General features: G+C 39.5%; 1 protein-coding gene across 1 annotated transcript; it reads right to left on the minus strand.

The window, feature by feature from the left end:
- Positions 1 to 3,084: 3,084 nt before the first annotated feature.
- On the minus strand, positions 3,085 to 12,262 carry SPTY2D1 (SPT2 chromatin protein domain containing 1). The gene is made up of 5 exons (XM_005427214.3): positions 12,045 to 12,262; positions 9,010 to 10,605; positions 8,077 to 8,233; positions 7,874 to 7,951; positions 3,085 to 6,679 (listed from the first exon to the last, which is right to left on the minus strand). Exons 1-5 carry the CDS (start codon positions 12,232 to 12,234, stop codon positions 6,583 to 6,585), a joined length of 2,118 nt encoding a protein of 705 aa, XP_005427271.1. The 5' UTR covers positions 12,235 to 12,262; the 3' UTR covers positions 3,085 to 6,582.
- Between the last annotated feature and the right edge of the window lie 3,922 nt (positions 12,263 to 16,184).

A 16,184-nucleotide genomic window follows, 5' to 3' on the forward strand; every position in this document is an offset into this window, starting at 1 on the left:
TATATTCTTACCAAACAAGCTGTAGAAATTCTTCCAAACTGGGATTTATCAAGCAATACTTCTCACTGCATAAAAGGTTACTCTATGTATTAAAAACCAGCATTTTGCCAGCAGTACAGATCATCTTCCTGAGATGTTTTCTTTGAGACTTGGTAGAAAAGTTAAGATGGTTAATGAAACAGAAAATAGACTGCAATTTCTCAAATGCTAAGGGAGAGGGCAAAGCAAAATTACAATCTTGGGTGACATGGATCTTGTCTTGCAGCATATGACTTTGGAATTTTATTCAGCTCTACACAAGAGGAAAATGACATTTATACAGCCTCAGACTTACATACTCTAAATACAGGTCTTATTATTCTGCTTGCCTGTGAACATCCTGCATCTATACAGTTGCTAGCTTAGAGATAACCAGGGGAAATTATTCTCAGCAACAGGAAACTACTATCCAGGAAGCATTTTAAAGGATTTTCTCCAGTGGAGAAAATCATGCAATGCTATGAGTTGTCTAAATTAACTTCAGAATAATGGAATGGAAATTACAGGTTCAACTTGTAAATACTACATGCTAAGGGGAAAATTTGCACTTCTAAAATATACTCAAGTGATCATCCCAGATACCAAAGACTGGGTAATAACTGCAGACCAACCACAACACAAGTGGCAGGAATGAGCTTCCTAACAAAACCCAAACTACCTCCAGCTGTGGGAATATCATGACTAAGAGCATTATTTATCTCAATGCTCCCCTTTGTTCTGAACAACCAGCAAGTCACCCATGTGTGTGACCTACACTGGGACCATTTTGTATGTCATAACAATCGCTTAAAAAGCACCAACCAACTAAGGCTGGATTTAAGCCAGCAGCTATGAGGTACATCAGCCCTTATTGCTAACTGTAAAAACAGTGAAGAGACTTTCCACAAAAGTGTTATATTTTCCTGCCAGCTTCAGCATCTCACACTCCTTGTAAACAGGGCTCCCCATAGCCTGGGCCATGTCATGCACCATGCATTGCCATTGCCACATTCCCTGTGTACACAGCTGGCAAACAGAAGCCAGGCTAATAAAGGGGTTGCTGGCTCCCTCCTTTTGGCTGGGGAAGGGGGTGGTAACAGCAGCACATCCCTCTGCCTGAGCTCTCTACATTCACCAGGACCAGGTGGGACCAGATGCCTGTCTACACATAATTTACAGTCCCATTTGACACTACTGTGGAGGTCTCAAACCCTTCCTGCACATTCTGCACAAATCAAGAACCAGATAAAGTGCCTCTCCTGTCCAAAAATAACTGTAATCAATGTTATTCATCAGCTACAGAGCAGCAGGTCAATCCACGGGGGCTCTGCTCTACCATACACATTTCTTTGGCCAAATCTTGACATACTGAACATACGTAAGGACCACAAGGCATCCATACAACACAAGAGCTGGAAGAAGGTGGCAGGGAAAATTATTGCCTTATTGTGACAGGTAGCTGAGGACAGACCCACAACAAACATCATGTACCCTTAGTTGCATCACTCAAGGAAGCTACTTACCTCTCCTGAAGAAATCCACAAGAGAGGTTTCATACATGGAGAAGTGCAGGTTAGGCACTCACACAGCCTTTTGTACTCCATGCGTTCACTGGTATGTGTTCAGTTATTCTCATGCACTGCAAAACCTGCAACTCTACACTCAAGTGTTTTTCAAATCAGAATCAAGCCAACTCCTTCAACCAAAAAAACCTACTGAAGCTCTTGATTCTTTAAATTGTTGATTGCCATCAACTTTCAGACAGAGTATGAGATGGCATCAGTTCAGGATATTTGCCTGTTCTCAAGCAAGGAATGTTGAAAAAGTTACATCCAGGATACAAAAATAATCATGAATTCACCAGTGGAGGGAGAAGGATGCAAGCAAAACTCAAGACTGCCATGAAGAACCAAAGGCAGGAACCCTCAAAGAAAATTAAGCACCAGGTGGTGTGGAAAACCAGAACTATTAGTTGTGGACAGAGAAGTCAGAACTAAACTCATGACACATGAGTACTTCAGGAATGACCTCTGTCCTTAATTTCATTCCAGAGTATGGTAAGTATAGTATGCCCAGGCTTTTTAGATTCCCAGACTCATGGAAAAATAAGTGTTTCCATATGCAGTTCCAAGGGTAAGAAGAGGCTATCTATGGGATAAATAAATTGCAATTCTGTTTTGTGGAACTGAAATCTTATTCCAAATAAACTACAACTAAAAGCTGTCCTCAAACAATGGAAACCTGTAATTACTTGTTTTTCCCCAATCTGAATAAAATAATTTTGCTCCTAGAACTAGCTTTACTGGCTGGGTTAAGATAGTGACTCAATGTAGAGCTACCCTCCTCCTGAACAGAACACCTCTGCCTTGAAATAATGGCTGAGATTGACTGATCACAGCTGTTAAGATACATTAAAAATCTCAAGGCAAGTCCATACAAGGTAGTTCCAAAGAAGATATGATTACACACCTTCAAAACAAGGTAGTCATAGGACACATTACATGCAGATTTGCAATATTTAAAAAGACTTTTTCTTTAAGCAGAAGAGTGTGTGCAAGCATTGCTGTTCCTCATAAAGGCAGGTGGGCTCACTGATGTGTATCCATTCATCCATTTGGAAGTAGGTCACAGCACCAGTTGATCAGAGCAGTCATTTACTTCCACCATCAAAGCAGAAAACCCTTCCAAGGAGACAGCCATCAAGGGAGTTCAGACTCCTTACACAGGAATATGGAAACCCAGAACGATGCTGCATTTGTGAGCACTTCAAATGCAAAAGATTAAAGGCAATGGGCACACTTGGGCACATAATCATTCTAAATACATGTTCCTCCAAGCACATACCATGTCACAGCCTAAACCGCAGGAGATACCAGGAACTTTCAGATATTTTCTCAAGGGTTAAGTGACTCCATTACATTTTTCATACCTTCTTGCTGGCTGCATGAGAACCATTCTCAGAGAACATTCAGACTGACACAGCTGTATGTGAGAGTTCAGAGGAAACAGCAGAAAGTAATTCTGATAAATCTTCCATAAAAGTAAACCAATGAGAAATAGCAGTAAAATGTTTAATGCCTGTAATTTATTGTACACATACTCAGCAAAATTTATATGCATTTGGTGTGTGCTAAAGTATACACTTCCTTGACAGCACCACAGAGCAGGTAAGCTATGTACGAGTTTTTAACCTGATTTGTCACATTGTGTAAAAAGACACTGTGCACACATGATATCCCCAAAGGAAAAAAAATCATTGGCTAAAACTAGAAGCACCCTTATTTACACACGAACACTTTAATATTGCGTCACACCCACTCACCAAAATAAATAGAAGTACATTCATCACAATTTAAACACCAGTCTCTCCATATATTTATTTTCTGACATGTTTTGGTCTCCAGAAATATGCGATATCTAGAAATATGTATCAGCTACTAGATTATGTTACAAAATGCAAAGAAAAAAAAATAGAAAATTAGTTTTCCTGGACAATATTTTGGGCTTTACACAAAAATAAATCCAGATTTCCATAGAGATCTCATATAGTTCTTGAAAGATTTTTATTTTAAAGCACAGCACAGAGTTGCACACTAAGGCTTCCTGTGATATGCAAAACCCTGGCCTCCAAAAGACATTGCTGTAAAGTGAAATACAGCTCAAGTGTAAATACAAGACATTTTCAAAAAGTAGTCATCAATAGAAAGTGCCCTTCATTTGATTTAGCATTAGCAGTAAAGAAGTAGCTACCTTAATTGTGCAATCAAAGCCAGACCTGGAAGGGTTTTATGAAAAGTACGTCATTTCACACTCTCAAGTTTAAGGATATAGAATCTGAGAAACCAACCTTTTTATCCTCCTACATTCATTATTTTTTGACACAATTTAGTAAAAAGGCACATTTTCAAACGGTGAATTAAAAATCTAAAACCAAACCAGAATTTCCTTAAATACAATTAAATCATTAGCTGAACATCCAATCCCAATAAACCAATGTAAGCATTCTTTCAGTTTTTCTTCATCTCAAATTCAGATGCACTTTGGAAGTACTGAAATACTGTCATTAGATAAATACTATTAATCTGGCAAACAGTAAACAGGTTTTTGGATACAAGGTCAGGAATTAAAAAACTAGTTTAGTTCCTTCCTAGCTGACATACAAATATGCAACAAATATGCAAGCACATTAAAAGCCAAACATTTGTACAAAATAGGAAACCCATCAGCATCCCATGCCAATTATGAGAAAGTACTTCTTGACTGTAAAATTACAAATGTGTCCTTGAATAATTTTTCATATGGAATAGACAAAACTGAAGCAATGATCACTGTGTGAAGAAAGTTATACAGTGTCTTAGGGAGGCTAGCAGAGTACATTCCAGTCACCATCTAAATGACAAAGTGCTTTACAGATTAACAAGTTTAACTGATCTTGCATGGTTAAATAATCAGAAAGTGGTGAAATAATCAGGTGTTACTTAACCTGTATTTGTCTGAAATGCCGATTTCTTTCCCAACTGAACCAATTTCAACCTAATATATTTCTTTTGCTTCATAAGAGACTTTTTTCTCCCCAGTCAGGCAGGAAGTTGCTCACAGATGATATAGCTGTCTGGGTTGATGGACCTCAAGTCTTTCTCCAGCTAAAAAGAATAAAAAAGTACAAACCCAGAACTTGACCATGGTCCCAAAGCCCATTGTCCTGAATGGGTAATTCTAGAAACCAGGAAATCTCCAACAGGAAATTTGAGATGGTCCCAATGCAGCAGAGAATACAACACACTTCTAGACAGTGAGGCTACACTATCTTGCATGGTCTCAAGTGCATACACTGAGAAACAGTTTTTGTTAGTTAATAGAGAAAGTTAGAGCAACAATGGTATCCTCACCTGGGCTCCATGTTAGCCAATACTGAGATAGTCTAGAGAATCTATACCAGTAACTTACATCAGTATTTTGCTGAGGCAGTGAAATGGTACACCATTGACAGAAAACATCTTAAAAAGGCAAAGCTGTTTTTTCTTACATTAAGAATCAGATGTTTCAACTTCAGCAGCTTCCAAGACTGTTCCTTACAGGTTGCTATCTGAACTGCTTCCTAGAAGCAGCACTGTTAAGAATAGCCCTAAGAGGAGAGGTTCCTTCATTGTTTTTCCACATGGTAATTTTTCCTTTTTCCCCACCCCCAACCAACACCCAAAGCCCTTTTTCTATTTCTTAAAATATTTCTAGCATTAAAACATAATGGCCTGAAGCAGCTGAAGGCAGATGCTACCAATGGAGTCCTGGAGCTTGAGGCAAAGCTGAGTAGTGACACTGGTGAGCTTTGAAGGGCAACTTGGGGAAACCCAAGTAGATGCAACACCAGATTTGACCTTCAGGTCTCAGTGCAACTTCTGTCGACTTACATGAACCCTGTGCTGATTGTAAACAAATTCAGTTACTGAAACAAACAGTCTTTAAATGCATAGTTAAAAATAATGTGCAAATATGGGCATTAAGGTAAGTAACTGAACTAAGGCTCCTGCTATACATATCATTTTAGGTTTTTGGCTCACTGAAATCAATCCCAAGTATTAAGTAGTTAACATGATGTTAATACTGAAAAGCTGCAAATGCATTCTTAACAGAATTTAATTCTGATGTTCTTTCTGAACAGTAAAACTAATTAGATAAATGACTGCTTCACATTTTAAATAATTTAAACCATCAGATGTTTAATGCAAGAAAAAACACAGTTTGTAAAGCAGCAGAAGCTGTTAAACAAATCTGAAAATTTACAGGGCAGGAGAAGAATTCCCAAGCATATGCTTGAGCCCAAAAGCACAGGTTACATACAAACACTAGAAATTTCTGTTTTCAGGGTGTGTGTTTCTCATACTGAATTAGACTGGCACTGGAATTCCAGACACAGCAAAAGCCAACATAATCTTTTGGCTATATCCATCACTGCAGAGTTTGCAAATGACATGCACTTTTCTGTTTAGAAATAAAGAGGTTCAAATTATTTTTATGGGTCCTCAAATAGAAAGATCTGCAGCACTTCATTGCCTTAAACACCTGTGGGCTGTGGTTAAATTTACACCCAAGCTACTGCTGAGCAGAAGATGACATTTTAACACTTTGAGGCTCAGGTTGGGAGACAGGGCAGGATATAGAACAATCTCTCCAAGTCTCAAGAAATATCAGGGAGCAAGAATGCTATTCCTTTCAAGTGAATGCAAAATTGGTTTACTGGTACGTGGCCCACACAGTTCCAAGTCAGTGCATAGCTAGTCAATATTTCTGCTGGCATCTTGAACTGGTTTAATCAATGGAAACATCTATTAATTTTATTCCATTTAATATGCATTAGTGCATTAATTTCTTCATTAAAAAACAACCCTGGCAAGTATTAAAAATAAATATCTTATTTAAGTCAAGCTAAAGCCTTGCTTTTCAGTACTTTAATCCCTTTAAATATTCTTTTGCCCGCTAACAAGCAAATGGAAACTGAAGTAGAATAAGAGATGTATGGAGGCAGAGGGGAGCAGAAACATGAACAAAGTCAACACCGTAAGTCAGTTAACGCGTCCTCAGCTTCTTAGACTGTCTCTTGCGTTTCAGCTCTTCTTCTTCCCGTCTCAGCTCTTCCAAGTCTTCCTGAACACCGAGTCTCAAGCTGCCAAACAAGATTAAATCCTTTACACTGCTACTCAGGACACTTGAGGTTTTACTTCTACAAGCCCAAAAAGCAATGCTAGAAGTACTACAGGTGATTTGAAGAATAATTTCATATCAGCTCTTCTTTAATTATAGAATGAATGCAGCATTAAGAAATCAAGATTTTTTTTTTAAATCATAAGGTCAGAATCAAGTATTTCAAGGGAAAAAATATTTAAAACTTCTGTCAAAAATAAAGATTGTATAAAAAATAATTTTAATACATAAGGTCTTTTTTTCTCCCAAAAAGCAGCTACTGAAACACATCCATTGGAAAAGTAAAATTGAATTTAACTCAAGTTTCTTATCTTCATTTCCTTTATGCAACATGTGTAGTTAAAAGTCAGTCAGGAATTCAACTCTGCAAAACCTCACTCTAGGATGTCAACAGTTTGGTTAACAGCAATATCACTTTAAAATTCCCTTTATTTCTCCTAAATCCACTTAACAGACTGTAGTGTTCCATGGGCTGCAGATATTCCTCAGGAGCCAGGAGGAATAAGGACACTGACTGTAACTTCAAAGATGCAAGTTTCTAATGTTCAAGGCACCTTCTGAAGAATTTGGTGACTCCATGCATTCCAATATTTGCATTTTCTACAGAAAACCCTTATAGCTTTCACAAAGCTTGTCCCATCACTCATTTAAAAACAAAGAATCAGCTTATCTCATAAGAATTCTGCAGGCCCAAAGGCCAAAACCAACGTGAAAATATCACCTTCATAATTTATATCAGTGACTATACAAGCTTGTCAGCATACTTTTTATACTTCTATAGAAATAGACATACACATATGTATAGATAAAAACAAAATTTCCAGGCCTCAAGTAGAAGAATATTGTAATGCTAGGGACCAATTAAAGAATCTGGAATTCCAAAAGAAACGTATAATTTTTAAAATATTTTTTGAAATGAATTAATTTTGTTTTTTATTAGTTCTTAACAAGCAAGGTTTGTGATAAACAAGGACATAAACAACTTATTTAGTGTACCCACCACTGGCTATATGAATTCCATCTTTTATTTAAGCTTTCTTATAAAAAACTGTAAGGCTTGCTGTTAAAAGCAGAGTGGATATTTGCTAGCTTTGCCCTATGACTTCAGCAACAAACAAACTTTGCAATTTGTATCCAAGTTCAAATCCATGCATACCTCCTAGCTTCTTCTTTCTGTTGCTCTCTCCAGCTGCTCTCCATATAACGTAAGGCATAATCACTTTCATCTTTGTACCTGAAAATTAAATATCAGTTTGTAGCACATTAAAATAGGTAATGAATTAGTATCCCTTATTAGGAAGAATAATTGCTTGTTCTACTGCTTGTTCTGCAGTATCTTAAAATTGTTACTTGTCTTACCTTTTCCGGTCATAGCCAAATATTTCCCGAATATGTTTTGATATTTCTTCTTGAGATTCCCCTTCATCTTCAATGAAGTCATCCATTTCAGAGTCATATTCATCATCATCATCATCTTCTATTTGTCTCTTGTAACTAATAGGCGGTCTTCCAAGACCTAAATGACAGGAGACAATAAAATCATTAACTAATAACATGAACATAATTTTAATTTAACAGTACTTCTCCTTGCTATACCTTGGGCATAGCCATTTTCTGGGCTTCATGGTGGAAAAGTTCTGCCTCAAGTTAACCAGCCTTTCCTAGAAACTTAGCAAGAGAAAACACTTCCTGAGTTGTGCTAGAGGAGATTACCTATCAGGATCAGCAATGGCATCCTGAGGAAAGCAGATATCTGTTCTTTGCTCAGGGCTTTCCAGGCACTTATTCGCTACATTCCACACTGCTTGCTCCTGATCAGAAATAAATTTTCAGAACAGCTTGTCACTGATAAGATAAATCTGCCAAAACACTGAACTGTAAAACCTGTGAGTGATTTTTCATCTAGCCCTTCAAGCATCTGTTATTTAAGACACAATAAAGTTTTATAGACCTAAGCTATTAAGCAATGCTGGAAGCAAATCCTTAAATTCTTTTATTTCCAACAGCATTCATATACCAGTATCCATCACAGGCTGCTTAGTTTTCTTTCATGTGATACTTCTCACCACCTGTATTTCAAAAATTACAAGCATAGGTAAAAATAAGTAAAAAAAATTAAAAGCTGCCATATTTAATTTTATTTCAATTATTGAACTGTTCTTATCCAAGTTTCACTTCAGTTTTTTCCATCTCTTCTCCCCACTGGGCAACAGGGCATGCAAGCAGCTGCACAGTATTTAGTTGGAGTTAAACCACAACAATGAAAAAATACTTTGTTCTATAAATGCATACCTTGTGGATGAAGCACAGGTCTATGCCCTGGAAAAGGTCTCATTCCATTCATCTGTCCATTGCTAGGTCTTGTGACGAGGTTTTTAGAAGAAATGGTTTCTGACACGACAGTACACTTGGGTTTCCCAGCTGTGCCCGGGCCGCCGCCTGGTCGCGCAGCTCCTGCGCTTGTGCTGATGCCCGGCCTCCCTGGGCCAGTGCCCAAGCTGCTGCCTGGCTGCCTGGCTCCTGTGCTTGGACTGATTCCTGGCCTTCCTGGTCCTGTTCCCAGGCTGCTGCCCGGTCGCCCTGGTCCTATGTTTGTGCTGCTGCCCGGCCTTCCCGGTCCAGTGGCCAAGCTGCCGCCCGGTCGCTTAAGTCCCGCGCCTGAGCTGCTGCCCGGTCGCCCAGGTCCCATGCTCGAGCTGCCTGTCGGCCTTCCGGGTCCCACGCCTGAGCCACCTCCAGGTCGCCCAGGTCCTGTGCTTGAGCTGCTGCCAGGCCTCCCAGGTCCTGTGGCTGAGCTGCTGCCCAGTCGCCCAGGTCCTGAGCTTAAACCACTTCCTGGCCTTCCCGGTCCCACACCAGAACTGCTGCTTGATCGTCCCGGTCCTGCACTTGAACCGCCACCGGGATGTCCAGGTCCTCCTTTTCCTAAGCTGCTGCCAGATCGCTTTGCATTGGAGTTGATTCCATGTTGAAGAGCTGCAGGTTTTCCTGGTTTTTCATGGGCAGGCTTTTTCAGGCTGGATTCTTTCACAGATGGCATTCTCTGAGCCCCATTGGCCGTGGGTTTTGAGGGTGGCACCTGAGAGCTTGAGCCAGACTTTCTAATACCATTGACAGGTAATTTATTATGACTGCTACCAGTAGAGCTTTTTAAGGAACCATTTTGTGAAGTTTTTTCCATTTGATCAAGTCTGGAAGAAGATGATGACCGTGGGTGTTTTTCAGTCAATGCTGGTGCTTTGGATTTCTTATCAATACTACCCATAGAAAGAGACAGACTACTTTTAGATGTGGAATGTTTATCTACGGAGCTTTTATTAAGTTTTGTGTTTACAGATGCTTTTTGCGAAGACAGTTTTTTTGAAGAATTGGATATCCCAGTAGGTTTAATCTCTTTCTCACTTTTCTTATGCATTTCTACTTTTTTGTTTTTGCGTCCCAAAAACTCCCTCTCTCTCAATTCTTCTGCTGTTCTGGGCCTCTCTTCTACCTTTTTCACTCGTTTTATTTCCACTGGTTCATATTGTTTCTTTTCAGCAAGCCTCAAGAGCTCTGCAAAGTTTAGAGGTGCAGGTGCACTTTTGGGAGGTGCCTTTGGTTTCACTGCCGCTTTGGATGGTTTCTCTTCATATTCTTCTTGCTCGTGCTCAGATTCCGTCTGACTGTATTCAAGTTGCTCAGTTTCATCTTCTGTTGCATACTCAGCCTCTGGGGCCTGAGCAACATTCTCACAAGCCCTCCTCTTTTTAGACTTCTCTTCAACAGGAACACCATTATAACCATAAAAATTATCCTTTGTTCGTGAGGCCATAGCTCTTGCCTTTCTGTCATGTTTCAGTTCAATACGCCTCGCCAAGAGCTGCTCTTTCTTCCTTCTTTCTTCCAGCGCTGCAAGAAAACCAAGAGAAAGTTACACAAAAAGCACTACTTTTTAGGTCAATATTTTCCAAGCTAACAAACCACTTAGGACAGTAACTTAAGGATATCTGGCTAACAGCTATCCAAAATAGATGAGAAAGTGACCCCAGGTCTGCCAACAGGACAAGCTGATCCTCCTGCGTCAGCTGTTCCAACAAAGGCAAGCAATTGAGTAAAATGCTGCTCTAACAAAACCCACTAAGGCTTTCTGAGGGAAGCAGCTTTCCAGGATGCTATGAAAATTGTGGAGAGCCTTTGTATAAGGAGGTACAGAAGTTACGGGATCTCTGCATAGTGGAGGGAGTTCTGAGACTGAGCAAGAGACTCTTGAGACTATACAGAACTTACAATCAAATGTTTAAAGGAAGTTGAGGAAGGGGAGAGAATAGGAGTATTGGGGGGATAATAACTGGAAAATAGCCTAAGTGTGTGTGTGTGTGTGTGTAGAGGTATATAAGGGAGACACAGAAGCAGCTGAACACAGATAAACAAGCAGCTGGTCATTACACAAGTCTGATAGAGCCCTGTGCCCTATCTCCACAGTCTGTCCTATACCCTTCTGTTCTGGCTTAGCTGTTTTCTGCATGAGTATGCTCTCTTATCTTGTGTCTGTGACCTGCTGACAAGAGTCTGGATGAATTAGGTGGTGAATGAGACATTTAAATACCAAATACTGGACAGACCAAGGAGTAAGGGCTAACTACCAAGAAGATTCAGAAAATGTAAAAATTCCTAGAAAACATATCAGGCTACTCATATTTTGGGTGTCTATAAAGATACCATTCCTTGTCTGTGTTATTCTATTGTCAAGGGCTGTGACAGCATGCCCCCCGCGGAATTTGTGCTTAGTCTTGCTTCTGGACCTGGCAACAGGATTAAGGAACAGACTCATGACTGGTCCAGGAGAGGAATAACCTGGGCCATCCAGTCCATCAGATTTGGTTACCTTTAACAAAACATTAACATCAGAAGCAATGCAGTACTAGTTTATTCCATAGACTATTTAAAGGAAGTATAAAAGCGGAAAAATCATGTCTCAGACTCTTTAAAATTCACTGCATTGAAACACTAGATTAAGACAGAACAATGGACAACTCTTTCCATTTTTTCACACAGATGAAATTTTCAAAGTTAAGCTAACAAAAGTTGAGATAGCCTTTTGCTCTTCACCTTAACTACTATCTCAACCTCCAGCCACAAATCCTAATGTAGCTGAGTAATGTTTTAACCCCTTAGGAAAGCAAGCAAATGTCCCCAGCCCTTACTTAGTTCTAGCTTTCTCTCAGCATCAGGTCTATGCATAAATTCCAGAAACAGATGTGCAGCTGTATTTGCAAGATATTTGAATAAGGTGACAAATAGCAAAGAATAAATTAAAGTCTCCTATAGGAGATATTTTGTACTTTTACCTTTTTTTCTCTTTTCTTCTTCTTGCCGTCTGAGAAATGCTTGCACTGCTGCAGACTCTACACCCTTGACTTTGGGAACTTTTTTGGGAGGACCAACAGCCAAACTGTACCTTTTCTGCAAAGAACAAAGAAATATGTCAGAAGAGTTAAGAAATGTAAAAAATCCATCTTTATAACTGAGGAGTTGCATAACAGTCCTGTACTTGACTTAGGCACAGAGTTGCTACAGAGTAAACAATGAATTCCCACTGAAACTGAGGGCTGTGCTGGATACACTTGACTCACAGCTGCACTTTCAGGCTGAGTAACCAGCTCCAAATCCTCTTTGAGAAGCTTGCAAGCTAGAAAGTGCCCGGTCCAAGGGAGTAGATGGGTCTTGGAAAATTTTTTTTTCTTCATAACCATCTGAAGAGCAAGATAACCAAAGTCCTGAACAAGATATCAGCACTAAGATAAGGACATTTGTCTTGTCTATACCATTGGCCAGCAGCCAACTACTTCACCCTACAAACATTGCCATCAGGATGAGCCTGATTTGAGCTCTGCCTGAACTGCAGCTTACCTGGATGCCAGGTGACCCCTTGAAAAGGGATGCCTCTCAGGGTTAGAAATTCCTTACTTGAAACTAAGAGATCCTTTCTTACCCAAGGTGGAAAGATTCCTTACTCATGACAGATCCTCAGCAGGTGACAGAGGATTAGTATTATGAAACATTACTAATCCATCCAGCCCAGATTATTACAAACACTGTATGGATAATTCCATTAGATATATACCATTGACCAAGCCTGAGACTACAAATGGATCCAGCCACTTCAAGCTGAGTTTAGAAAGCAAGGAGTCCACACAGAACCTTGTGTCTCAAGAGGATTGTGCTTCTTGCTCTCTGCATTGCCAGTCCCTGAGAATTATCCTAAATGAGTTCATAAATGAATTAATTTGAACTCAACCTTCTTTTTTGTATGTTTCTTCCATTAATAAAATAATAAAATGAACCTTGCATTAAACCTTGTCAAACCCCTGTTGAACTTTGTTAAATTCCAGTGAATTGTCAAATCATTATTTTATCTCCGAACACCTATTTTATCTCATTGCTGCCTATCTTTTGAGTGAGATATATTCACATGGATACATCCAGAATATGTGGATACATCCACAACAGGGCTCACTCAGCTTTTGGAAGGAATGAACAGGAAACCAGAAGACAGGCAGGGAAACAAAATGAGTGAAATGAACTGGAGTAATAAAGAATGCAATGGCTGCATTAGTAATGGAATAAAAGTGTTTCAGTTCAGCCTTAGCCTTTGACCAAGAGGAACCAAAAGCAACTACAGCCCAAGCTGCCAGAGTCAATTCAATTCCAGACTGCAGGTTTACAGCTCCATTTTTAGCTTTCTTGTAGATACTCATTTCAGTTTCAGGTTACCTAATTCAACAAAAATAGATCAATCAACTTAAAAAAATTAATTACTCCAAAAGCTGGAATGGACTTCACCAGCATAATAAATAGGCAGACGTAAAACCAACAATACTGATTTTAGTTCCTGCTGGCAGTGACCTTAAACACAATACTGCTGTACATCAAGGAGTTAGTGACCCACACACCAGCAGACCTGAAACTCTACTTATCATCTGAGATCAGTGTGACCTCAGCACTTACTGTGAGAGAATACACAGCCCCCACCTGGCACCTGGCAATTACAGCACTTACACATGATGTAATTTGCCAGGAGAGGAGAAGGCTCCAGGGAGATCTTGTTGCAGCCTTTCAGTACTGAAAGGGAGCTTATAAGAAAGTTGGGGACAGTTTTTAGCAGAGACAGTAACAACAGGTCAGGGGCTATTGGTTTTAAACTAAAAGAGGGCAGATTCTGACCAGAAGTTGTTTGAGGGGAACAGTAAACACTGGCTCAGATTGCCAGGAGAGGCTGTAGACCCCCCCCATCACTGGAAACATTCAAGGTCAGGTTGTACAAGGCTTTGGGTGACCTGATCTGTTTAAAGATGTCCTTGCCCATTGCAGGGGAGTTGGACTAGTTCACCATTAATGGATCCTAGTCTATGATTCTATATCTCATTATATCCTGAGGTGTAGCTGCATGTTTCCATTTAACATCCTTTTCCTTGGCAGAGGAAAGGATAAATTGTGTTATTAACTTCCGAGGACCTCCTGCAAAAGCTCTAAAGACTACAACACTGATTACATGCACCACATACAGGATTTGCACAGCTTGCCATGCTTAAAAGTCTGTCCAGTGCTGTTCAACCTGGGGTTCCAGCAAGTGAACAGGTGTAAAGTTATCTATGCTACCCCCTTTTTTGCTTCTCTTATATCCAGTTAAGGTCATTTAAATCAATGCTAAGTGCCCAAGTGCCTAAGTGCCTCTTACTAGGCTCTGTAACAACCATTTGCACTAGTGTGCTGCATCTGTTCTGACACCGGCTTTCACAAACGTACAGGTTGTGCCTGAAACAGGAAAAAAAAAAAGAAATTTTCTTGAACTTCTTCCCACAAACAAAATACAGAAGAAAAACCAAAGCAATGAGAGAGACAGTTGTAAAGATAAATGCAATAGAAGGCAGTTAAACCCAGAAGCAGAAGGAACGCAGAATACATTTAGGAATAAAAGAAACCCCAATCCAAAACTGAGGCTTCAGAGGGTGGGGTTTTTTATTTCAAAAGTAAGCCAACAGATTAAAATCTAAACCAAGATCTCCCACATGAGACATTAAGATTCTCACCAAATGAAAGAGATGTGAAAAAAGACCCAAATAAAAATTATCACTAAAGAGCCACACAAGTCAGCATTTCTATAAATATCTTTCTGTCCTCATAAAGCCTGATGAAACTTAACTAAAATAATCAAAACAAAATATCTGGTAAGGAAATCTACATCCAAATGCTTTAGAAGCAATAATCAGGCAGGCTGGCAGCCTAACTCCCTATAAACAATATCACACAATGGAAGCCTTCATTCTCACTTTTGATTCACTGATCAGCAGCACACAAATAGATCTTGGATTACTTTAATTACTAAAATGCAAACCCATAAATTAGCTTGAATGCACATGCACTAAGAAGCAAGGTTTGGAGGCTCATTTCTAAGCTGCATCCAAAACTGGCTCCAAGAAGGGCACCTACAATATCAGCCACTTGTTGTCTTCTCAAGCAGTTTCTGAAATGACCAGAGCACAATTACTAAGGTGCATCATCCACATACATTGCATATTAAAACCTGCCATGTCACCTCAGTGCATTAAAGACCTACTACAGCCAAGCTCATTTACTGAGCTGCACCTCTCTCCAAGGAGGTTTACCACAACCTGAGAACTGATTTTCCTCTTTGCACCAAAAGCGTTCCAGGACTTGACTGCTCAGGAAACCTGAGCTGCCATGCAGCACTGCCTCTCAGCTTTTGCTCAAATGTGGCCCATGGCTCTGTGTCCCAAAGAAACCTGGTTTACTCCATTTGAACTGGAACAGACAGAGAGGCAAAGCAATCCACACATTATCAGTCGAAATCCTGTCAGTAACAGGTTGAAGCAAATTAGTACCTTAGAAATTATTTGCAGTACTCTGTAGTATACTTATCTTAGTAAAATGATGTATCTGTAAATTATCTTACAAAGTTAAACACATCATATTTTGCCATTGGTAACCTAATTCAGCAAAGCTTCATTTAATTATTCCACTTCAACTGTGCCCTCAGTTTTGAAAACTCTGTTTTAAAAACTGTGTAGTACTCAAGCATCTTTTCCAGCCTAAATGATTTTGTGTCTAAGGAGCACCTTTGGAAACTGCTAAACAGCAGAGACAAATGTAGATTGATCTATTCTATTGGGAAACCTTATAAAGAATTAAAGTGATGGGGAAGCAGTTTTCAGGCGTTGTTTTGCTGCACTGTGACTAACAGCCCTATCCAGGAGCAGGTTTGTAAAGTAGCTGGACAGACAAGCTCATTTCTGACTCTTGTTATCATGACAAATCATGCAAAATTTAAATTAAAATTTCCAATCAGTAGCATTTCTTAATATTGACTAACAGTGAAAACACAGCAAAAAAATAATAAATGAATATCCATTTTCTGTACTATTGCTGATACTGAATGAAAGTGAGCAAGACTTGTAACAGCATAAAAT

Source organism: Geospiza fortis, unplaced genomic scaffold (genome assembly GCF_000277835.1).
Source record: "Geospiza fortis unplaced genomic scaffold, GeoFor_1.0 scaffold524, whole genome shotgun sequence".
Lineage (NCBI taxonomy): Eukaryota > Metazoa > Chordata > Aves > Passeriformes > Thraupidae > Geospiza > Geospiza fortis.